We start from the raw sequence: 22,203 nt of genomic DNA, 5'->3' as shown, positions 1-22,203 counted from the left end.
TCAACCATCGTGCACTTTAATCTAGGATGGTCATTTTGTCTCCTGGCCTGCATAATAACCATGTTTGATCATCTTATAAAGCCAGAAAGAAAGTATGCTTGGATCTCTTCTTTTATTCCTTCCTTTGTTGTTAGGAAGAGTTTTAGTGTCCTCTCAGGACATGGAGACAAAAGTCATTCTGTTCCCCACTAGTCGCTCCCTGTAGAGAAGAGATGAAGCAGGACTTGAAGTCGTGTATGGCTAGGTTCAGGGTCCTGGTCACTAACTCCTGAACCAAGGTGAGGGAAGCCTTCCTTCAGAATGATTGGGACAGGAAAAGTCATGCTTTTTGCCTATTCGCTTTACCAAGGCTAAGGCTTGTAGAGTACGGTCTTGAGAATCTGAGCCCTATCTACCTTCAGTCTCTTAGGTTCAAGCAAGGTCTCTTGAGAGACCCGAGGACTTCAGAGATATTCTATTCCACTGCTTGAGTTCCCAAGGAGGAACAGACTGTTCCAAGCTCTTCATAAGTCTGGTTTATTCCCACTAAGAGTCAAGGTCTAAGACCTGGTCTGAAAACTTGGTTCAAACGCTGAGCGGTATATTTTCACTATGGAGACAGAGCCAGGGAAGGCTAGTAGAACAGCTAATCCTAATACCATTAGGCATGTGGCCATTTAGTAGCAATCTGTTCACCCTGAGCCACAATGTCATCAACTGTCTGTTGAGTAATCAAAGAATCAGGTAGATATGCAGACAGGTGTACACATTTAGAATTCTCAAGAATTTTGGGAGGTGTCCTCAAACACTTCTGATAGGACTGCAACTGGAGAGCAGAATGCTGGAAGTTTCGTGTTCAACTGAAAGGCAAGCAGGTCAATTGATGGCAAATCCTAGAGTAAGAATCCTTTCCACCATGCAAGGATGTAGGTTTAACCCCTCTACACCATGTCCCCGAAAACTAAGCATGTCTGTTTTAACAGACGACCTCTCTGGATGAACCTTAATGACAGCTCGACCACATTGTAGACTTCCCAAAGGTGAACCTCGTAAGAGGTCTGTGAAACAATGGCCCCTTTGATGACTTAAGCCACAAACTGATGTGCTTTTGCTCCCTATTGCTATCAAGAGCACTATCAAACCGTGTTGAAAAGCATACAGTGTTAGCAGCGCTGCACAAATTTCCAGAAGATTTCGAAGCAGATGCGTTTCTTCTGTGGACCATATTCCTGAGACGGATTGATTCCTCAAGTGTACACTAAATTCCTTCTCAGAATGTCAGTGAATAGCAATATCTCTGGCGGCGAGGAGTTCCCCTGATGAGGTTTCATTATTCAATTACTAGGGTAGATCGTACTGCATTCCTGTTACTGTCTACTGAAACCAGATGGAAAAGGAGCCTACTAGCTGCCGTAGCGATCGCTGGAATATGGATGGACGTACAGGTATTACAAAATTTAAACCTGAAGCCAAGCACTGGGACATCAAAGGCCATTCAGTGCTATATGATACAAGATAACCAATCATATCCATACAATGTAACCATTAGGTATTTCAACCTATAAAACCAATCACACCAATTTTTAAGTATGTAATAAAAAGGTCTGGAGTTAAATGCCATTAGGTTAAAGATTGTCATAGGGCCACACTAGCAATAGAATGAACAGCAATAGACATGTCACCCAACAGGAACACGTGTGTAGATACCAGCAGGATTGTACCTAAAACTGTCACACAGCTACAGTTTATGAAGAAACGATTGCGTATCTTTGAATTCTTCCTTTAATATCCCTCAAACATGATGACCTGCCAGCACATTTATCTAAAAGAAAGAGTAAAAGATTACAGTATAGCAGCCAGATAAGAGTATGCATAGAAGTACAGTACAGTGCATCTGTACTGCTCCCAAAATCAAAGTGGGTGTTCAGCTTCCTGTGAGTGTGCAGAATTTGCCAGCCATCCTTCAACCACCTCATTTCAAGTTTTATCCATTTTTAGCTTCGCTGAAATCATGCCTCTGTTAACGGATGAAGGTTTGTATTCTTGTAGGAACAAATAGGCTTTGTTTGTTAAAATGATACTCTATATGGAACCTAAAATTTTTTCCATTAACAAAATATCACAGCAAGCTAATTTGATAAAAATATCATAATGTATCCAAAGTGATACTGTGCAATAAGCAGTAATACCTATCAATTAATAAATTTAGACATTGATTCCAACCTGAATACAAGAGCACTGCATCATAAAACTCACCAATGCTAATTTTCACATAAAGAAAGCTGCTATGTCAGATTGCTAATCACTATAACAAAAATAACTTAGAAATATAAGTGTACAGTTCAATACAGTAAAGTACATTCATTGTCACATTTAAAATTTCTTTTATAGAATGTTATTTTAGCTAAATTATTCATTGTATTTTACCCTATGAAATATAGTGTACAAAAAATCCTATTACATAATATTTTACACTACTGTACAGGAAAGTTTAACAGTTGGTAAACATATTAGCACTCTTAGACTAAACATAACTCACCAGCATAAAAAATATTTTCTTGAGATCAATAGAACAAATTTCATATAAAGGATATTACAGGTTTTCAATGACGCTATAAAGTTAGGTATAAAGGACTTCACTCTGTTAAAAAATATAAAACACTCAAAAACTAATTACAATAAGCACTCATAAAAGCAAAATATCGCAAACTCTACTATTAATTTGTATCTTTCCTTCACTATACAAATCTGAGTCCTTCAACAAGAGCATGACTTCAGAAAAACAGGAACATACATTAAAACCTTTAACAAGGTGCTGGTAGTACAGTAGCTAGAGGCTGGAAGGCACGGTCTGCCTACTCGCCAGGTAGAGTAGCCCTCGCTTTGGCCTTAGGACTTGTGGGGTTGTTGAGACAGGCAGCATGACTCAAAGTACCCAGGTTTGTATAGGCATGAAAAATAGAAGTTATTTCCATCAAAATTTGTGATTTGTTCCTACCAAATACATACCATTGTCCTTTATTAAGAGACTTAATTCTTAGGAGGGTGGCTGGTTTACTAACTTTGGAAACGTCAATGTACTTTGGTCCTTTGGCCAAGCAAGTGATGACTCCTGTCAAGTTCCTAGGTACAATACGCATGAAGATGTTGAAAGTGCTAGAATTTGTTCCTATCAGAAGTCTGGTAGCCAGTTATGGAAGAACCTATTTGATTGTGTGGTCATTAATGAGAAATTGGTTTACAGTACATACATTTTGTCCATCCTTTCCAACATCTGGGAAGAGGGAACTACTTCGATACAAATTTAGCTGTAAAGTTACTCAACTGTGCAGCTTACATACAACTAGCATCCAATCCAGCAAATAATGGCAAGAATGCTACGCTCACCCCAAAGAGGGGAAAAAAAGAAATGGAAAAAGGCCAGACATTCTTATACTCCCATTCTTATCTTATGTTGCGACAGCTATCTTAACCAAGATGCTTTTTGTCTTGGGAAGGAGTTAGGCTATCTTATACAACCTGTTGAGCAACTGACACTGATACAAGGAATCCAAGGACCTGTGGGTATACCCCCGAAGACAATAGGTAGTGAAGGTTATCTGGCATTACCAGCCACCAAGCTTTCAAATCTTGCGCCACTGACAGGTTCTTCCTGAAGGCTAGGATACAACCATTACCCATGACTTTGAGCTCGTGTGCTACATGGAAGGTCCTTCCGAATTCTTGCTGGGTACATGATAGGCACATCTAACGGTTTCACGAAGCCAGAACGAAAGTGTTCTTGGATATCTTTTTCACCTTACCAGTGCTGAGGAAGTCTGGTGCTCTGGACTGAAGCAATGAAAACAGAAAAGCAATTCATCCTAATCCCTGCTAGTTATGTCTTGTAAAGAAGTGATGGAGAAGGACTCTAATCTGAACTTGAGAGTAGCTGGGTTCTGGGTTTACACCACAAACCCTGAGGCAAAAGAGAAGGAAACTTTCTTCCATCCTTCTGAGTTATCTGTGAGGACAGTGTTCTAAGCTCATGAGTATAGACAATTTCCACGAAGAAGAAAAGTCTACGCACTTTAGTCTGAAAATCTGGCTCAAGTCTGGGCAGATATTTACACTTTTACTCGGAAGAGATGTTGGATAGTCACAACCATTCCACCGAGCTGTGGTACCTTTACAGGTGAGGCTGACGGAGAAGGTTGGGCCATTAGGGTAGTTCTCTTGGTACCCTGACAAGGACCACCAGTAGGTCTGGATATCATTCAGCATGTGGTCACTTGGGAGCCACCAGGATCGTCCTGAGGTTCAATGTCGTCAACAGTCTGAGTAATCTATGAATCAGGGAGAAGGGCAGAAAGGCATAAGTATCTATGTTGTCCCAGGGTTGTTTGAAGTTCTCCAGTGTTTCAAACACATCTAGAACTGGAGAGCAGAACACTGGAACCTTTTTCTTCAGCTGGGAAGAGAACAAGTCTATTCATGGGGAACCCCAAAATGGGCAAGAAGCCTTTCTGACATGCAGGGACCACTCTGGCCCTACTTCTTGTCAATTGCGACCGAGTGTGTCCACTAAAACATTCCTCTTGCCTAAAACGAACCTTGCTGACAGCTCTACTGTATTGTCGAACACCCAAGTGAAATAACGCCCTCTTGCTTGTTGAGGTTGGCCACCACAGCAATATTGTAGCTCATCAATGCTACCAATTGCCCAATCAAACTCTGTCTGTATAAATGCTGAACCAGTCAGATGGAATGGCGAGAGCTATACATTTCTCTCCTGAAGGAACTTCATAATGGGAAGAGACACTGCATTGAGAATTCTTGAGCATGAGCCCCCATCCTGACGCAACCGGCAGGTACTTGGTTGTTCCTTCTTGAACCGAGTCTCCCAAATGTTAGGAAGACCACCATCAGTTTCAACACACTTAGGGGAAATGCTGCAAACTGAGGAGACCATTGCAAACATAAAAGGTCTCCTGTTAATGACCTCCCAAACCGGGATGCCTCTGTATGAAGGATCAAGGAAATTATGAGAGGGACCAATTGGACCAACATGGAGAATGCATTTAATGTTGTCCAAGACCTGAGAATAATTTCTAATGACCAGACAACTTGAAACCCCTTCCATGTCACTCTTCTCCACACCCAATTGAGATCTTTCAACCTGATCTTTACCAGTGGGTCACCTATCAAGGCAAACTGCAGAAGGCCCAAATCTTCTCTAGTTGCTGCCTGGCGGGAGAAACAGTTTGAAGGATAGAATATGACATTCCTTAGAATTCTTTGCCAAGATGCTTTTGTTAGACTTTGAGTAGTTTCACCATATTCTATTAAAGACCTAGCCACTGAAATAACCTTCTTAGAATTAGTCTTAAATTTGTGCATTTCAGGCATAATTCTTTTGCCACTGCCCAAATCCACCAGTCTAAATAAGCTATGATTTGAAATCCATGCAACCACAGAAATTTGACCACTACTTTGCTACCTTTTCAAACATTCTTGGGGCGATATGCAGGTTAAACGGCATTGCTTTGAAACTGTATACCCATCTCTCAAGCTGAAACCCTAAGTAATGTTGGAAGTGGTGAGCAATTGAGACGTGCCAATATGCCTGTTTTAGAACTATAGCAGGTCCAAGCCCTCATGGAAATTAGCGGACAAGATGGATAATGGTCATTTGAATGCATCACACCCGATATGTTCACAAGATGAGACAGGTCAAGAATCACTCTCTCTGGGAAGTTTTTCTTTGGTAAGCTGAACCTGGAATTTCAGAAACCAGCTCTTTTCTATGACTTTTTCTCAGCATCTACCTTACAAAGGGGTCAAGTTCCATGGTTCCTGTTTGATGAAAGCTGTGCCAAGATTTTGATGCCTGCGAGCCACCAAGACCCCTATGAGACTATGCTCTGTGCACCCAGTAAACTTCCAATGTTCCAGAAGATGATGGAGAAGACTGCCAACCCAAAGATCCCTCATTGCCGAGATCCTCCACCTATGTGACTTACTAGTCCTTCTGCTTGGGGGTAGAGAAATTTGCATTGAAGATCACTATACAGAAATTCCTCTATCTCTACCTCTCCAGATCAAATGCTGCTTATATGTGGTGCCTCACATTGAACTTTGCTCTAACAAAGTTCATCTCAGAACCCCCTATAGTTACCACTTCCAAAGAAGCCAGAGCAGACACTGGGTTAAACGAGGTCTGCCAGGCATGAATTCTGCAGTGCTAAGATGATCTGGAACTAAAGAAAAATGGTTGCCCAATTGATTAGTATCTACCCGAGCGTTCCACTTCCAGGAAGACTGACTTCACAAAACCCTTTTATTTCTATTAATTCATCAAACTCTTCCATATTTACCCTCAAAACGAGGCTGCACTCTTTAGGCCAGGAAAAATCTACTTTCTGCAGACCCTCCTTCAATGACTCGAAAGCAATTTCACTATTTTGGACAAACATGGATTTTTTGGCCTAGAACTGTCATTCCAACCACAAAGCATCCAGCAAACTGTGGTCTAGAATAAAAGCCCCAAGCATCTAACACTGCCTCTTCTTAAGGTATTTAAAGCAAACTTATACAGCATCAGAAAAACCTCCTTTGGGGTTAGCTGGAGACATGCCCTAAGAGATGTATCTTTGAACCTTCATTGTGGTTTTGGAAATGCCAAAGGATTCCCAAATTCGATATCATCAAATGGCTAGCCGAATATACCCATGACAAAAAATATTTGACTCAGGCCAAAAGGCACATTCATCACAGGATCGGCATGGTTCCTACTAAATCCCCCTCATCTACATCTATGGCAGAAGTCCCCTCCTCCCCTCCCTTCAATGAACATACTAGGCCACACATATTGATGGGTTATTTACTCGTTAAAATTCATGTTTTATTGCTACAGTAAAAACATGGTTATAAAACTGCTATATAGGCCAATGATAATAGGCCACAAAACTGACAATTCTCCCATAGCTTAACATACCAATTCCCTCATAGGTTAGGGAATTGTCTGATAATAAAAAAATGCAGTTTCTACTGAAAGATACTTACCATTGCAAGCTATGTGGGGAGCACAGCTAAAAATAGAATAGCCCTGTCAGGTTTTCCTCAGTAGAGACAATAAGGAAATAAGGATATTAAGGAATAAGAAAAGGAATAAAGATAATATGCAGTAAGAAAGGCTAAAAGGAATAAATATAGATTCAAATGAAGAATACAACTGTCTGAATAACAGAAATGAAAAGCAAACAGAAAATAAAGAAGAATGGAAGATAAAATATTATAAATCTTGCCAAATGTGGACTAAAGTCTATTTTTTTCATTCAAATTATTTAAAATAAAATGCTTGTAATTTATTATGCAGGAAGGAATCAAATATTATTGAAGAGAAATAAGTTGAAAATAAATACAGGTGAAAAATGATGAAGCGAAGTTAAACAAATTGAAAGGATAATAAATTCAAATTTAATGTAATGAGGGTAGAGGGAAATCATATTAAAGTTAAAATTAAACGTAACTAAATTATATATAATATCAAACTTAATAATAGAATGGAAAAATTAAATTTCAAGGATTTTAGATTGTGAAGAGAACAGTGTGAAATTTAAAAGTAACTTATTTAGTTTTATAGATGATTTAGGAGTTTATTAAGGAACGGATATACAAACAGGAGTTTGTGAAGTACTTTCTTGTGCAATTACTGTAACAAATTCTACAGTACAATTAGTGGACTACGGGAAAACAATGTAGTGCATTATTTGTGGTGTTAGAAGACTGCACGTAAGAAGTGGTTAGTTGATTAGAGGAGCTAGACTTCATTGATCCAAGGGCACCAATATGACATGGTTTTTTGGTAGTTTTTATTATCCAACATCACGATGATTCAAAGCAGACTGTATAGACCTTCAGTTTAGGCATTCCAAGTCTGATGCCGAAAAATCATGAACGGTCCATGGGAGAGGAGGCACACCCTACACTTGTCACAGGGATACGACTGGAAGCATTCATGCACCCCTGCAAAAATTACAAAATTGACTGGGATCCACAGCAAATGTGCTGTATTTTCAGTCATGTTTCCAAGGCACACCTGCATGTCTGTTCATGTAGTCTCCATAAACAACGAACAAACACTATCAGCAAAGATAAAGTAAAAATATTAAACAGCCAAAGTTAGAGGCAGCAGAAAAGTATGTGTACTGAACTGTGTCCAAAGTCAAAGTGAGGGTTGCTCTACCTGGTGAGTAGGTGAGGACTACCATCCACCTACCAACAACTATAATTACCTAAATAAAAGTTTAAAAGGCTGTTTCAGCTTTGATTATGCCATACTCCTATTAAAAGGATGATGGTTTATATTAATGTAGTAACAAATGATACAGTAATTCACAAAAAATAGTGTGATACAAATTACACTCAAACACCGGTACATTTGACAAAGGCTTGACTTATTCACATAGTAGTATGGCTAGAGAGGTACTAATCCACAATGATTTAAGAGATGTCCTCAGTGGAAGTTGTCCATTTCTTAGCAATAATGAAGTATTCATTTTAAAATATTAATTGCAATATACAATGTTCTCTCAGTTTGAAAACAATATAAAAGTTGTTCAATGCCACACTAAAACAATACTTTCAAATAAAAATAATTTCATTATTGACATTAGTTGTTGCTGTTCCGCCTATGAATGGGACAGTTCCAACCCACAAATTGTTTTTCCAGCTCTCCCCATCAGTATGATACACTTCCCTTTGTAGAGCTCCCCTGCCACCTTACCAAGTGGGATCCTAAGTGACCTCATGGCTGCCCTTGTTTTCCTGCCATTCTCACATGGAAGTCCACCATATACTACCTTATAAGAACTGTTCCACTACTCTGCATAGAGAGAAGGGCAGGAAATGCTAATGAATTTGGGCTAGTTTCAAATCAATTGATTTCAATTTAAATTTGCTTTGAAATATCGCTAGAACACGGGAAATGCAATAATTCTAAGATAATGTTTAATGTACTAAATGTAAAGTATATTAATCAATTTAATCAACACAGAGACTGTTTTTGAAAACAAGTTATATTCCTGCAAGGCTAAGCTAAGTTACTGAGGATACTGGGACTAATATTGAATTTTACATTATATAGCATTAAAAAAATGATTTCCTATAAATGCCATTCAAGCATATAGTTACAACTCGCCATCATAAAGTATTAAATTCCCATCCTGCCATGAGCACATATCTCAATAAGACATTTTCAAAAGTTGAATTATCTTTAAAAGAAATGGGCTAGCTATCAGTCTTTACATATAACATTAACTGGAACAAGATTTGGCATTTTTACCCTACTGGGCTGGTGCACTATAATTGTAATACTATACAGTAAAGTGTTTACAATTAAAGAATGACTTCACCACATCTGCCCTGTTATCACATATGCAATTAAGCCATATACATCTGGACAAGGATATTTTCCCCTAACTTTTGAAAAAAGCATATATAAGAGATGATTTAAAAATCATATTTCTTCATCCATCCATATACCAAGGCACTTCCCCCAATTTTGGGGGGTAGCCGACACCAACAATGAAACAAACCAAAAAGGGGACATCTACTCTCTATGTTCCTTCAGCCTAATCAGGGACTCAACCGAGTTCAGCTGGTACTGCTAGGGTGCCACAGCCCAACCTCCCAAATATAAGAGATGATTTAAAAATCATATTTCTTAACATAAAAAAATTTGCATAAGGTAACTTGTCAGTATTGTATTTCTTATGAACTAGCAGGAAACAGTCACTGAATGAATTGAAGCTACTGTAGCTTTCATACTTAAATCAAAACTGGTATAAAACTAGAGGTGACATATAAGAATAAATTACATAAAAATAGAATATGTGTGTATGGAAATATGTTTGTCAGTCCCACATTGTATGTTAGGAATTACAATAATTGTTGGTCTCAATAATGTGAGCAGTAAGCTTTGGCTACAAAGGCAACAATTCAGTAGATTTAGGCAAGAGTAGGCACAAATTGGAACTTATATTGCATTGATTCCAATAAGACCATTCATCCAGATCTGAAGAGGATGGTTGGAACTATTTCATTAGAATCAATGTATTTCGAATTTAAACTTAACCCTGCTCCTGCTTGAACCTGCCAAATTGTGCCTGAGTGGATGTAACCTTCCTTTTGATGCTGTAACTGAAAGTTAACAGATTTACTTTAAGTGAATGATTGCAATTCATCGAATACACACATTCCATCTGATTTTTTATATAATTTTTCTCTTTTGATACAAATCATATTCAGCATTTGGCTTACCAGAGTTGATTCTTCCCCCAATATATTTTTCATCATACAATATACTGTATTTTATGATGAATGCATGTCCAAGAAAATTATGTATTTGCATACGTAAAAAATATGCTTAACAAGATAAAATTTAATCTGAAATCTAAGATAGTTGTATGGATAAAACATTTACAAATAATAACTACCTGTACATTAAATTCCATAGCCATCTGCACAAGTCCCACTTAAACATATACATGATCATCAAATTTCTATCCTGTTGATTACTGGATAAGCTGAAAAAGTTGAAGATTATTACAATATTTTGTCAAGGGCTAAATTTCTCAGATTTGGAATTAGCTGTTAGTCTAATTCTGAAAAATAATTACATATGTCATACTTTTAGAATTATATTACCTTTCTCTACATTCCTGAATAGCGTCCTATTCATCTAATATCAACAGCATAATCAAGCACTGTTACACAAATTTAAAATGACTGATACAACATTTCTATTGAAGAGAATATCATAATCCTAAATTTGGTTTACTCTGCTCCAACTTCTCATCTCTTTCCGTAACACAAAAATGCTGCCATTTATTAATGATAATATTAGATAACATATCTTTAGTCACTTGTACAAACTAAAGAACACTGGGTTGTTGATGTGTAAATTTCTAACCATGTAACATGAAAAGGATAACAGAGAATGCAAAAGCAATGATTGCACAATCAAGCTGGTCATCCATTTTACAATAAAGAAAAATATTTGAAAAAGCCTGACATGTGAGCTCTCTAATAATTGGGTTCAGCAAGATATAGAGTACTGAAGATGGTGTTGTAATGAGCAGATGGTAAAATGGGCTAAAGAATATCTATATTAGTACTCACCATGCCCTTTTAACCAAAGACACACAAAGAAAAGTTGGAAGAATGGTGAAAATTAGAGAAAGAGCAATTAGAGCAGTCTGAGGAGTAGATGAATTACAATTAATAGATGAATAGCTGAATTAGAGCTGTAAGAGGAATAGTTGAACACCAGCACAGCAATTAAACAGCGCCAATGGTCGGAAAGGAGCAAAACACCAGGAGAATAATATAACACTGCTATTGGTTGCTAGTACTGTGGAACATACGAAACATTAGAATCACAGAAATTTCATTTGAGAAAGGCTACATTTATGTATTGCAAAGTTACACCAAGTTATTGTCGCCTGGTAACTTTAATAACTCATTTTACTTATTTAAAGTAAATAAGTTTACATTTGAATTTAAGAGTTTGTCTTTAACACAGGCTGAAGTCCTTTTCCAATATTTTTCCTAGAAAACATACAAGAACTGGCCTGTCTTTTTGTATAATATACTTGACTCCAATTTGTACTAGTTAAAAGTTCAGCAAACAATGCCTCTCAAATGAATAACTATGGTATGACCAGATATACAATTTTCAAGATATATTTTCTTAAGCAGTTTGACTAAGACACTTAACAAATAAATTCTTGAAATATACATGCATCATATTCAAAATTCATTAGAACTAGAAAATCGGTAGAAGAGCAACATTCAATTTCATTTAAACACCAAAGAAAGTAATATTATAATAGTTATTCTAAGTTTTAGTTTCCATGACCAGTCATTTTCTGCCTGTTACTGTAAGTTACCAATTAATCAAAGAATCAACAAAAAATATATCATTAACTATTTTTGATTAAAAGCACTTACAAGGTATCTCTGCATTAGCTTACAAAACAGATGAATTCCACTAAAACAGTACAAGATTGGATTTAATATGATGCACTATGACTAAAATAACTTCTTAAGAGGACAGAGCCAATTTCTATTAATTAAAAAATCATAAAGACTACTGTAATTCAATTAAAAAAATTCTCAATCAAGAGGTGACCTGTGTAGTGAGTATGGAATTGATGGACTTTGTTCTTTTAAATTCAGGTAGAATGTGCTCATTTCAAATATGATGATAAAAAAATTTAAAATTTCTTTAACTTGAGTTTGAATTTAACGTATTATAGACAGAAAGGTATTAATAAATCTGCATTTAATCATCACATCGATTATACTATAGAAACGTCTGTATTATTAATTCTACACAATCTTTGTACTTTCTAGAAAGCTCTATACCATATTTACCTAATGTAGTGGACTTCCCTTCATTACAGTCCCCCCCCCTCCCCCCCCAAAAAAAAAGTCTTTTTGCTTAAATTTTCATATTTACAAAAAAAACATGGAAATAATTTCTTGCAGGAAAAATCTAACAAAACAATAATCTAACCCACTGAAAATATGAATAAATTACATCTAGTAACTTATCAAAGTGACCAGGTCAATTAGTTTTCTTATTTAAAATATGAAGGTACTTGCCACGAGTCATTTCCTTAGCTTCTTCCAGTCCTAACTGATAGGCAACATTTTGTAGCTTCTTCACTTCATCAATTATTTCTAAGGCTGTCAGTAGCCTAAATTCTGTAAATAAAAATGTAATTTAAAGTACTGTAAGAATTTACAATATAGTATGTACTGTACATATACAGACTATCCTCTATTTACACCCCTTTTTTTTAATGATTGATTGGCCCTTCCTTTTCCCAAAAGACAACACCATAAAAACAAAGGACGGATTGAGCAGTATTGGATCTCCCTTAGGTTCAAGCTGATAGGCCCCTTTGCAATGACCAAAGGACCTAATGTGCAACACTTATACACAAAATTAACTTTCAATTATGAAGCAAAAACAGAATTACATCACCAACGAGTAGTACTTACTACATTACTGTACTGAAAGAGATTTTGCTGAAATTGAAAAGTAGTCACTCCTCTTATAGTGTGCGCTCTTACTTTTCACTCTGGTAGACCTCGGTCAGTAATTATGGAAAGCATTGATAAAAACTCTTAACAATAATGACATTAAATTCTTAGCCCCAGTCTTTATTAAACATAAAAGGTTTTTAGCTTAGTCTCCAGAAGCTGTTTCTGCTAAATTGGTTTTCAAAGGCTTGACTGGACAGAGCGATTTCCTCCAGGTCCTCCTTTTTGGAGGAATATAGGGCGGGTTATTGAAAATGTCTCGGAAAACTTTTAGTCTTGAAATATTTCTATGCCCAAAATCCTGTTAAAGGTTAAGAATTGCTCCGGTAGAGAAGATAACATTGCAAGACAAGTCCAGTTTCTCACTAACTCTTTGGGCAGTGGCAAAAGCCAGGAGGAACAGGGTCTTTGAGGTCAAGTTTTTTTTTCTATATACCCTATATATATAATTAAAGGACTATTTAAAAGAAAAAAAAGAGGACCAGATAAACATTGAAATTGTACTGTCATCTAAGTTCCATGAGATGTGACTCAAAATAGAAGGTGCAATAATGAACATCAGAAAGAAATCCATAATATCTGGGCTATAGGTAAGACCAGTGTGGAAAAGGACTTTTCCTAGCTAAGGAATCTGAAAAATTTCATGATATGACAAATTCATAGATAATTTGTATTTTTCCTAACTATACAAACCTTAGCTATTTAATAGGGGTATTACTTTTGGCGTAGCTGAAATGATGAGCCATTAATTTTAACGAGGGTTAACTACCCAAACCGCTAGTTAGCAGGGGTAGGGAGGGTAGCTTGCTACCGCTCCCCCTCACACACCTGTGATTGGGCTCACTTTGCTTGGAGGTAGGACTTCAAGAGGGATAGGGCTGGCAGGCAAGTTCGGTTAAATAGCTAAAGTTTGTATAGTTAGGAAAAATACAAATTACTGTATCTACGAATTTGTCATTTGTTCCGTAACTGGAATACAAACCACGCTATTTAATAGGGGTGACTCACCCATTAGGAAGGGTGGACGTCCCAGCCAATCTGGCTTTTTGGCTTTACCCGGAGGCTCCTTATCTGAGTGTGTTAGCACTTAAGAAATAAGGAGCCCCTACACCTCGCTAAAGCTGTGTGTGAAGGTATGTATAAATGTGACTCGTCCTAGAAAGTTGTTCCGAAGTTCTTTAGATAGAACTGTGCTAGGACTTTCCCAATACCACCTCGTCAGAGTATGGGGACGCAACAGTATTAATCTTAATACTAGGTACACAAGGGAGTATGGTTTACCTGCAGTGGTTTGAGGTCAGCTATGCAGAAAACCCAGGATGCTGCTTTCCCCAAGAGGGGGGAGGATGAAGAAAAAGAATAAGGGCCAGTCAAACCTTTTCATTCATGCAGACTAAAACCGGGTAACAATGCCCTCAACCTTCTGCTACTTGTCCAATAAGGAGCTCGAGGTTTTAAACCAGTTGTTGTGCAGCCACCACAGGACCGATAGAAAACGCATCGTCTCTCCTGTGGGTCACGTCTTGCAGGTAGTGGGATGTGAATGTGTTTGGGATGTGAATGTGTTTTGACCATTCCACACCCCAGCATGAAGAACCTGTGTCACTGAATAATTTCTTTTGCAGGCCAGGGTCGTAGCTATGCCCCTGACATCATGTGCTCTGGGGCGACGTGACGGAGGAGGGTCTGGATTCAGTGCAAGGTCAATGACCCTGCAAATCCATGCTGAGATGGTGTTCTTGCTGACCCTCCTCTTGGTCCTTCCTGTGCTGACGAATAGTGCCGGCACATGGGGACGGGCTCCGGCTGTTTTCTTGAGGTAGAGCCTTAAACTCCTTACTGGGCATAGTAAGAGATGGTCTGGGTCATCTGTTACAGTATGGAGACTAGAAATCCAGAAGGAGTCGAATCGAGGATCCGCTACTCCCGGGTTCTGAGTCTCAGCAATAAACTCAGGGACGAAGCTGAACGTTACCTCTCCCCATCCCCTTGAATGGGCGATGTCGTTTGAGAGACCATGAAGTTCGCTGACTCGCTTGGCCGAGGCCAAAAGTAGCAAGAACACCGTCTTCCAAGTCAGGAGGCGATCTGTTGCCTGGCGTAATGGTTCATAGGGAGGACTCTTAAGAGACCTGAGAACTCGAACCACGTTCCATGGGGGAGGTCTCATTTCTGACTGGGGGCAGGTAAGTTCATAACTCCGTATGAGTAGAGAAAGTTCTAGCGATGAAGAAATGTCTATTCCTTTCAGTCTGAAGGCGAGGCTTAAGGCTGAGTGATAGCCTATCACTGCCGAGACTGATAGGCGAATTTCTTCACGCAAATACATAAGGAACTCCATTATTGCTGGAATAGTGGCATCGAGTGGAGAGATACCCCTTCCACGACACTAACCACAGAAGACTTTTCACTTTGCCTGGTAGACTGCTGCTGATGATTTTCGCAGAGGTCCAGACATCCTAAACACAACTTGTTGCGAAAATCCTCTCTCAGAGAGTGGAGAGGCTGGATAGTCTCCAGGTGTGAAGTCGTAGTGAAGCTACGATTTTGTGGAAAATGTTGTCGTGTGGTTGTTTGAGTAGATTGTGTCGTGGAGGGAGTTCTGTTGGTGGCTCCGTTAGGAGTTGCAGAAGGTCCGAGACATTCTGCGTGATGCCATAGCGGAGCTATGAGGGTCATTGAAAGATCAACCGATGTTCTGGTCTTATTGAGTACCCTCCTCATCAGACAGAACAGGGGAAAGGCGTAAACGTCGATGATGTCCCAATGTTGTTGGAAAACATCTTGCCAGAGAGCCTTGGGGTTTGGAACTGGGGAACAGTACAGCGGGAGCCAGAAGTTCAGGGTCATTGCGAAGAGGTCCACAGTTGGAGAACCCCACAAAGTCAGGACTTTGTTGGCTACTAGATGATCCAAAGACCACTCGGTACTCACTATCTGAGATGCTCTGCTCAGGTTGTCAGCAAGCACATTCCTTTTGCCTGGAATGAAGCGTGCCGATAGTGGTATCGAGTGGATTTTGACCCATCTCTGTATCTCTACTGCTAGATGGGATAGTTGCTGCGAAAAAGTACCACCTTGTTTGTTGATGTAGACCACTACTGTGGTGTTGTCGCTCATCACCACCACAGAGTGACTTGCCAGGAACTGTTGGAACTGTTGAAGGGCCAGAGACGGCCTTCATCTCTAGGAGATTTATGTGGAGGTACTTTTCTAACTCTGACCAGAGGCCTGAGGTCGAGTGGTGCAGCACGTGGGCCCCCATCCTTTTATTTTGAAGCATCTGAAAACAGCATCAAATCCAGGGGGGAGAACGAGAAGATCCACTCCCTTTCGTAGTTTCTCGTCTGTCACCCACCACCGGAGGACTGTCAGTTCCGCAGGTCCCATGGGGATCTGGATGTCCGGGGAGTCGTGTGCTTGATTCCTCCGGGACTTGAGTCGCCACTAGAGGGATCTCATCCTGAGGCGACCATTCGAAACTAGACGGGCCAGCGATGAAAGGTGACCGAGGAGACGTAGCCACGATTGGGAAGGAAGTTCTTCTCGTCTGAGAAAAGGTCTTGCAGCCTTTCTCACCCTTGCTATCCTGTCGTCTGATGGGAAGGCTTTGTGGAGAATGGTGTCTATAATCATGCCAAGATATACCAGTCTTTGAGTGGGAAGCAGAGAGGACTTCGAGATTTACCATGATCCCCAGATCCTGGCAAAGTCTCAGAAATTTGTCTCGGTGTTGAAGAAGGGTTGACACCAAGTCTGCTGGGATTAGCCAGTCGTCCAGATAACGGAGGAGACAGATGCCAATCCTGTGTGCCCAAGATGACACCAGGGTGAACACTCTGGTGAAGACTTGTGGTGCTGTGGAAAGACTGAAGCACAACACCTTGAACTGGTATATTCTGTTGTCTAGGCTGAATCCTAAGTACTTCCTTGAAGGCGGATGGACAGGGATCTGGAAGTACGCGTCCTTTAGGTCCAGTGTGCACATGAAGTCTTGCAGTCTTACTGCTAGTCTGACCGTGTCTGCCGTCTCCATGCTGAACAGAGTTTGTTTGATAAACTTGTTCAGAGCTGAGAGGTCGATGACTGGTCTCCAGCCTCTAGACGCCTTCTTTACAAGAAAGAATCGACTGAAGAAGCCTGGGGATCCGTCAAGGACCTCTTGTAGAGCGCCTTTCTTCAACAGGGTCTGAACTTCTGCCCGAAGGGCTTGCCCCCTTGCCGATCCCATGGCAAGGGAGTTCAATGACACTGGATTCCTGGTCAGGGGAGGTAGAGATGTTATGAACAGGATGCGATATCCTAGATTGATCACGGAGATTGTCCAGGAATCGGCCCTGAGTTGCTTCCACATGTTTGCGCAACTTTGTAGGCATACCCCCACTGGTAGAAATGCAGGGGGACTGCCTATCCTAGCGTTTGCGGCCTCGGCTGCTCCCTCTAGGATTTTTACCTCCCCTGGAGGACTTTTGCCTTTCCTGTCTTTCACAAGAAAGGGCTTAGACACCGTTGTCTTCGCTGCAGTTTTTGTCATCCTTGTGGTCTTGGTTGGATGGGACTGCTGTGGTGCTGGAGGTTTATAGGGCTTAGATGTTAAAGCCCTATAGAGGAGGGAATCTTGATGCGACTTCCTCCACCTCTCAGCAGCATGTTCCACATCCTTAGGCTCGAACAGAAGAGACCCCTCTATGGAGGAATGTCTGAGCCTATTGATCTCAATGCTAGGGACCTTCTGGTGGAATCTCTCAGCTACTGCATCCAGACGTTTCAAGATGGTATTTGGCCACAAGTTCGAGACTTGGTGGGCAAGAAACTCGATTGCGAAAGTACCTGAGAGAAGGAAGGTTTCCATAGCTTTCCTGGTACATTCCTTGGAGAAATCCTCGGATCATATCAGGATAGCTAAGGTCCCTAACCAGATATCAAGCCACGAAGTAGCTTGCATAGTATACTTCGAGACCTTCTCCTGGTGGAGGATCTCAGCTGCCGAGAACAAGACCTTCCGGGTGGAGAGTCTCTCAAGAGGGACTCCTCTGGTTAGCTCTTCCAGCGAGTGGTGAAGAGGAAGAGCTGAAGGATCTCAAAGTACCTCCAGGATCTCAAAGTACCTCCTCTGCTGTACGCGAGGAGGTGGGAGGAGCTTGTTCGTGGTACCGGAACGGTTGGATGAGGACATCTCGGAGAGCTGCGGGGCGATCTTGTCCCTGGTACTCCTCACCCCTTGAGACCAGGGCAGGGCTGCACTGGTCTTAGAGGGTTTTGAGGGCTGCACTAGTCTTAGAGGGTTTTGAGTACCAAAGATGCGGTCTAGGACCATCCTATGAGAGATGGCGCTCATGTATGACCACCTACTGTCATGGCGGCGATTGCCGCGAAATTTTAATTTCTGCCGTGCGCGCGACGAAATGCGGGATTTAAGCTATGTATATGTAACTACCAGGGAAGTTACATATTTAAAAATATACAGTTATAGAGGTGATAATTTCCCCTTTGGTTTACCCCTCCTCTTTATTTGAGGGGCTAGCCAGTGTTCATTACACAGAAATGGATGTCTGTTTACCTGTGGGCGGGGTTTGAAATGTTCTTTAACGTCAGCTAACAATGTTCCTTCCGGACTAATTGTTCGAAACAATAACCCTGTAAGGATAGAATAAAAAGTCTCGGAAGACTATCGTGTAAAAAGGCAAGTCGTTATACCCAGGGTATAATGACGGGGGAGGCTGCCTCCATCAAATAATCTCGCGGTTTTGTCTTGGCTAGAGTGCATGCTTCAGGAAGGTTTACGGCCTTCATGAAGTTTTAACAACACCTATTGCAGTTTTGTAAAAACTTCTCAGGAACGAGTCTCCCGAAAAAGGGTGAAGTCGCGTATGTGGGGGTTTGCTTCAATAAGGCCGGACATAATTGCCATTGACCGCTTACCCGAAGGGGTTGCCATCGAACACTTTCTCGCTAGTGAGAAAACTACCGTCTAAATCAGGCAAGGCCTGCCAGGGGAAAAGAACGGGAATGTAAAGAATTTTTCATTCCCCGCTCATTTCCGTCTGCTAACCAAACCACTCGAAGCGGGAAGGTGGAGGAAAGATGTCGGTGGTTCGTTCGAAAACAAAAGGATCGGTGCTGGCGAAACCAGTCTAGCTGATATAGTAATCAGTTGGGAGTGTAGAGTGACGTATCAAGTCACACCTTTGGAAGACCCATCTAGTAGAGGTGGGGGGGGGGGGGGTCGACCAAAGAGTTTTCAGAAAACTCTGGATCGCAGAAACAGAGATATTCGGATGAGAACCTAGAGGTTCAGAATCTATTAGTGAATTCCTTTCTCACGACCTTAAGGCATGTTGTGCCGAGAACGCGCAGGAACTCTGTCACTGATTCCTGATGGAATTTTCAGGAATCGTATTCCGTGACTAGGACCCAAAGGAACTGTGTCATACTTACCTGTAGAGATTCGTAAACCCTTAGGGAGCAGGCATCCCTCTGTCATCAGAGTAAAACTCTTGATGACGATGGGCGCACACGAACAATTCACGGGTCGAGAGTTCGAAAACTCTGTCATGAAAGTAAACCTCTTGTGTACTTGTGAACACTTCGCGCAACGAGAGTCCGAAAAACTGTCATAAGAGTTGTTCACGCACTTCAACTGATTGCATGCGCCTCGTTGTTCTTGCGCGCCAATATGGTCGTGCGTTCTAATCTGATCGTGTGCGCTCGCCAATACGGTCGTGCACGCTCGCCAATATGGTCGTGCATGCCAACTTGGTCGTGCGCGCCAATTTGGTCCTCCGCGCCAACTTGGACGTGCGCGCCAACTTGGTCGTGCACACCAATCCGGTCGTGCACACCAATCCGGTCGTGCACGCCAAGCCGGTCGTGCACGCCAATCCGGTCGTGCACACTAATCTGGTTGTGCGCGCCAAATTGGTCGTGCGCGCCAATTTGATCGTGCACGTCAAACCGGTCGTGCACGCCCTTCGTCCATGTGCGCAAAAGGTTGGTCGTGCGCGCCAATTTGCGCGTGAGAGCTCTCAGTGTGGCAAGAGTACTCACTACTATGTTCATCCGAAGGTTCATGATAGCCTGTGTTGTGTGAGCACGAACGGTCAACACAAGAGCCCACAAACTCTGTCATATAAGTATGGCTATGATCACAAGAACCCAAAGGTTCAGCGTGAACTGCATCGTGAGACACCGAAGGGTCAGCGCAAACGAGAAACGGGAGTTTCTCTGTCACGAGACCCCGAAGGACCAGCGTGATTAAGGGTACGAGAGACCATAGTCTTAACGTAACCTGTTTTGCGAAACCCCGAAGGGTCAGCGCAACGAGAAACCAAAGTTTCCCTGTCACTAAACACCGAAGTGTCAGTGACTAAAGTTACGAGAGCCCAAGGGTTCAACATAACTAATGTTACGAGACCCAGAAGAGTCAGCGTAACGAGAAACCGAAGTTTCCCTGTCCCAAAACACTGAAGTGTCCGAGTGACTAAAGTTACGAGAACCCAAGGGTTCAGCGTAACTAATGTTACGAGATCCCTAAGGATCAGCGTAACGCGGAACCGAGGTTCCTCTGTCACGAAACCCCAAAAGGTCAGCGTGATTGATGGCAAAAGTTCCCAAACGCTCAAGGTTACCATTGTTACGAGAGCCCGAAGGTTCAGCGTAACTGAAACCCGAAGGTTTCGAGCGGAGTCTCCGCTCCTGAAGGACTCCTACTGTCATGAGAACCCGCAGGATCAACATGACGAGAGCCCAAAGGCTCAACGATCACGCCAGCCCGAAGGGTGATCGTAACAAGACCCCGAAGGATCAAGAAGAACCAGCATGTTCAAAGATAACACCTCCGCATAAGAGGTTTGTTCTCCCGAAGGAGAATGTCGCTCAAGATAAGGCTCTCGCTCCGCCCCTGAAGGAGAGCCAAAGGCGTAACGGGGAACCGCTTATGCCCAGAGGCGGTCTTCTCTCGAGAACGAGGAAAACCTGCTTCAGAGAAAGCTCTGCCACCGCCCCTGGTGGATCAGGAAACTCCGACAAGTTATTTCTCGCGAACAAGAGGGAAGTTCTCCCGAAGGAGATCGCCTAAGACAAGCTTTCTCCCAGCTCTATGGGAATAAAGTGTAGGCGTAAAATATCTCTCTCGCGAACGAGAGTGAAGTCCTCCCGAAGAAGGACATCGCCTAAGACAAGCTCTCTCCCAGCTCTATGGGAATAAAGCGTAGGCGTAAAATATTTCTCTCGTGAACGAGAGTGAAGTTCTCTCGAAGGAGGACATAGCCAAAGACAAGCTTTCTCCCAGCTCTATGGGAAAAAAGCGTAGGCTTAATAATATTTCTCTCTCGAACGAGAGTGAAGTCCTTCCGAAAAAGGACATCGCCTAAGACAAGCTTTCTCCCAGCTCTATGGGAAAAAAGCGTAGGCGTAAACAAAAATCACTCTCTTTCTCTCGCGAGAGAGAGAAGTTCCCCTTGAAGGAGGAACATCAAGTTGAAGGTTGACAGCGAATGCTACCTCGTAATGAGGGCAGCTCACGAGCTACCACATGGAGCGCAGGATAACGAACAGGGTGGCCGTAGCACTCGGCTTTGTGTTCTACGTTGCTGTTACCTGTGAAAAAAGGAAGTTGTTATCAATTACAATTCATGCTCCGTTGCACAAAATACACTTTTCAGGAATAAGTCACCTTCCTTGTAAGATAATTCCTCTAAAGGGAGCTGAACTGTTATACACTTTAATTCAGTAATGAAATAAACACATGGCAGTGTTGAGAACCTGCCAACCATCCGAGCAGGGTAGGGCGGCAATGATAACTCCCTTACGGCGGACGCAGTCGGATACGTTGTCAACAGCAATTAAAGTTACACGTATCTAACAACGTATATTTCCATTTATACATATATACACTCATATATATGTAAGAAAAAAAAAAAAAAAAAAAAAAAAAAACAATCAAGGCATAAGTCTTTGCGGGAGAGAAGGGCAGCATGTCCATTCTCTAACGAGCCATAAAGTAAAGTGGTTACTCAGCCGAGAGGTGTGAGTGAGCAAGGTAGCCAGTCTACCCCACCCCCCACTGCTAACTTGTGGATGGGGTAATTATCCCTCACTAAAATTATCATGGCTTGTCTTTCAGCTGCG

The 22,203-nt window shown here is 41.4% G+C and overlaps 1 protein-coding gene across 3 annotated transcripts in view; it reads right to left on the bottom strand.

Annotated features, from left to right (window-relative positions):
* Positions 1-6,524: 6,524 nt before the first annotated feature.
* Positions 6,525-22,203, bottom strand: part of lin-52 (DREAM core complex component lin-52) — a 276,531-nt gene continuing 260,852 nt past the window's right edge. For all 3 annotated transcript variants that reach the window (XM_068366739.1, XM_068366738.1, XM_068366737.1), the window contains one exon: positions 6,525-12,732. In XM_068366739.1, the coding sequence (XP_068222840.1) occupies positions 12,593-12,732 (140 nt within the window). In that variant the 3' untranslated portion in view covers positions 6,525-12,592. The remainder of the gene's footprint in view (positions 12,733-22,203) is intronic.

This window comes from Palaemon carinicauda, chromosome 44 (assembly GCF_036898095.1).
Source record: "Palaemon carinicauda isolate YSFRI2023 chromosome 44, ASM3689809v2, whole genome shotgun sequence".
NCBI classification, from domain to species: domain Eukaryota; kingdom Metazoa; phylum Arthropoda; class Malacostraca; order Decapoda; family Palaemonidae; genus Palaemon; species Palaemon carinicauda.
This window is presented reverse-complemented; position numbering and strand designations above follow the sequence as displayed.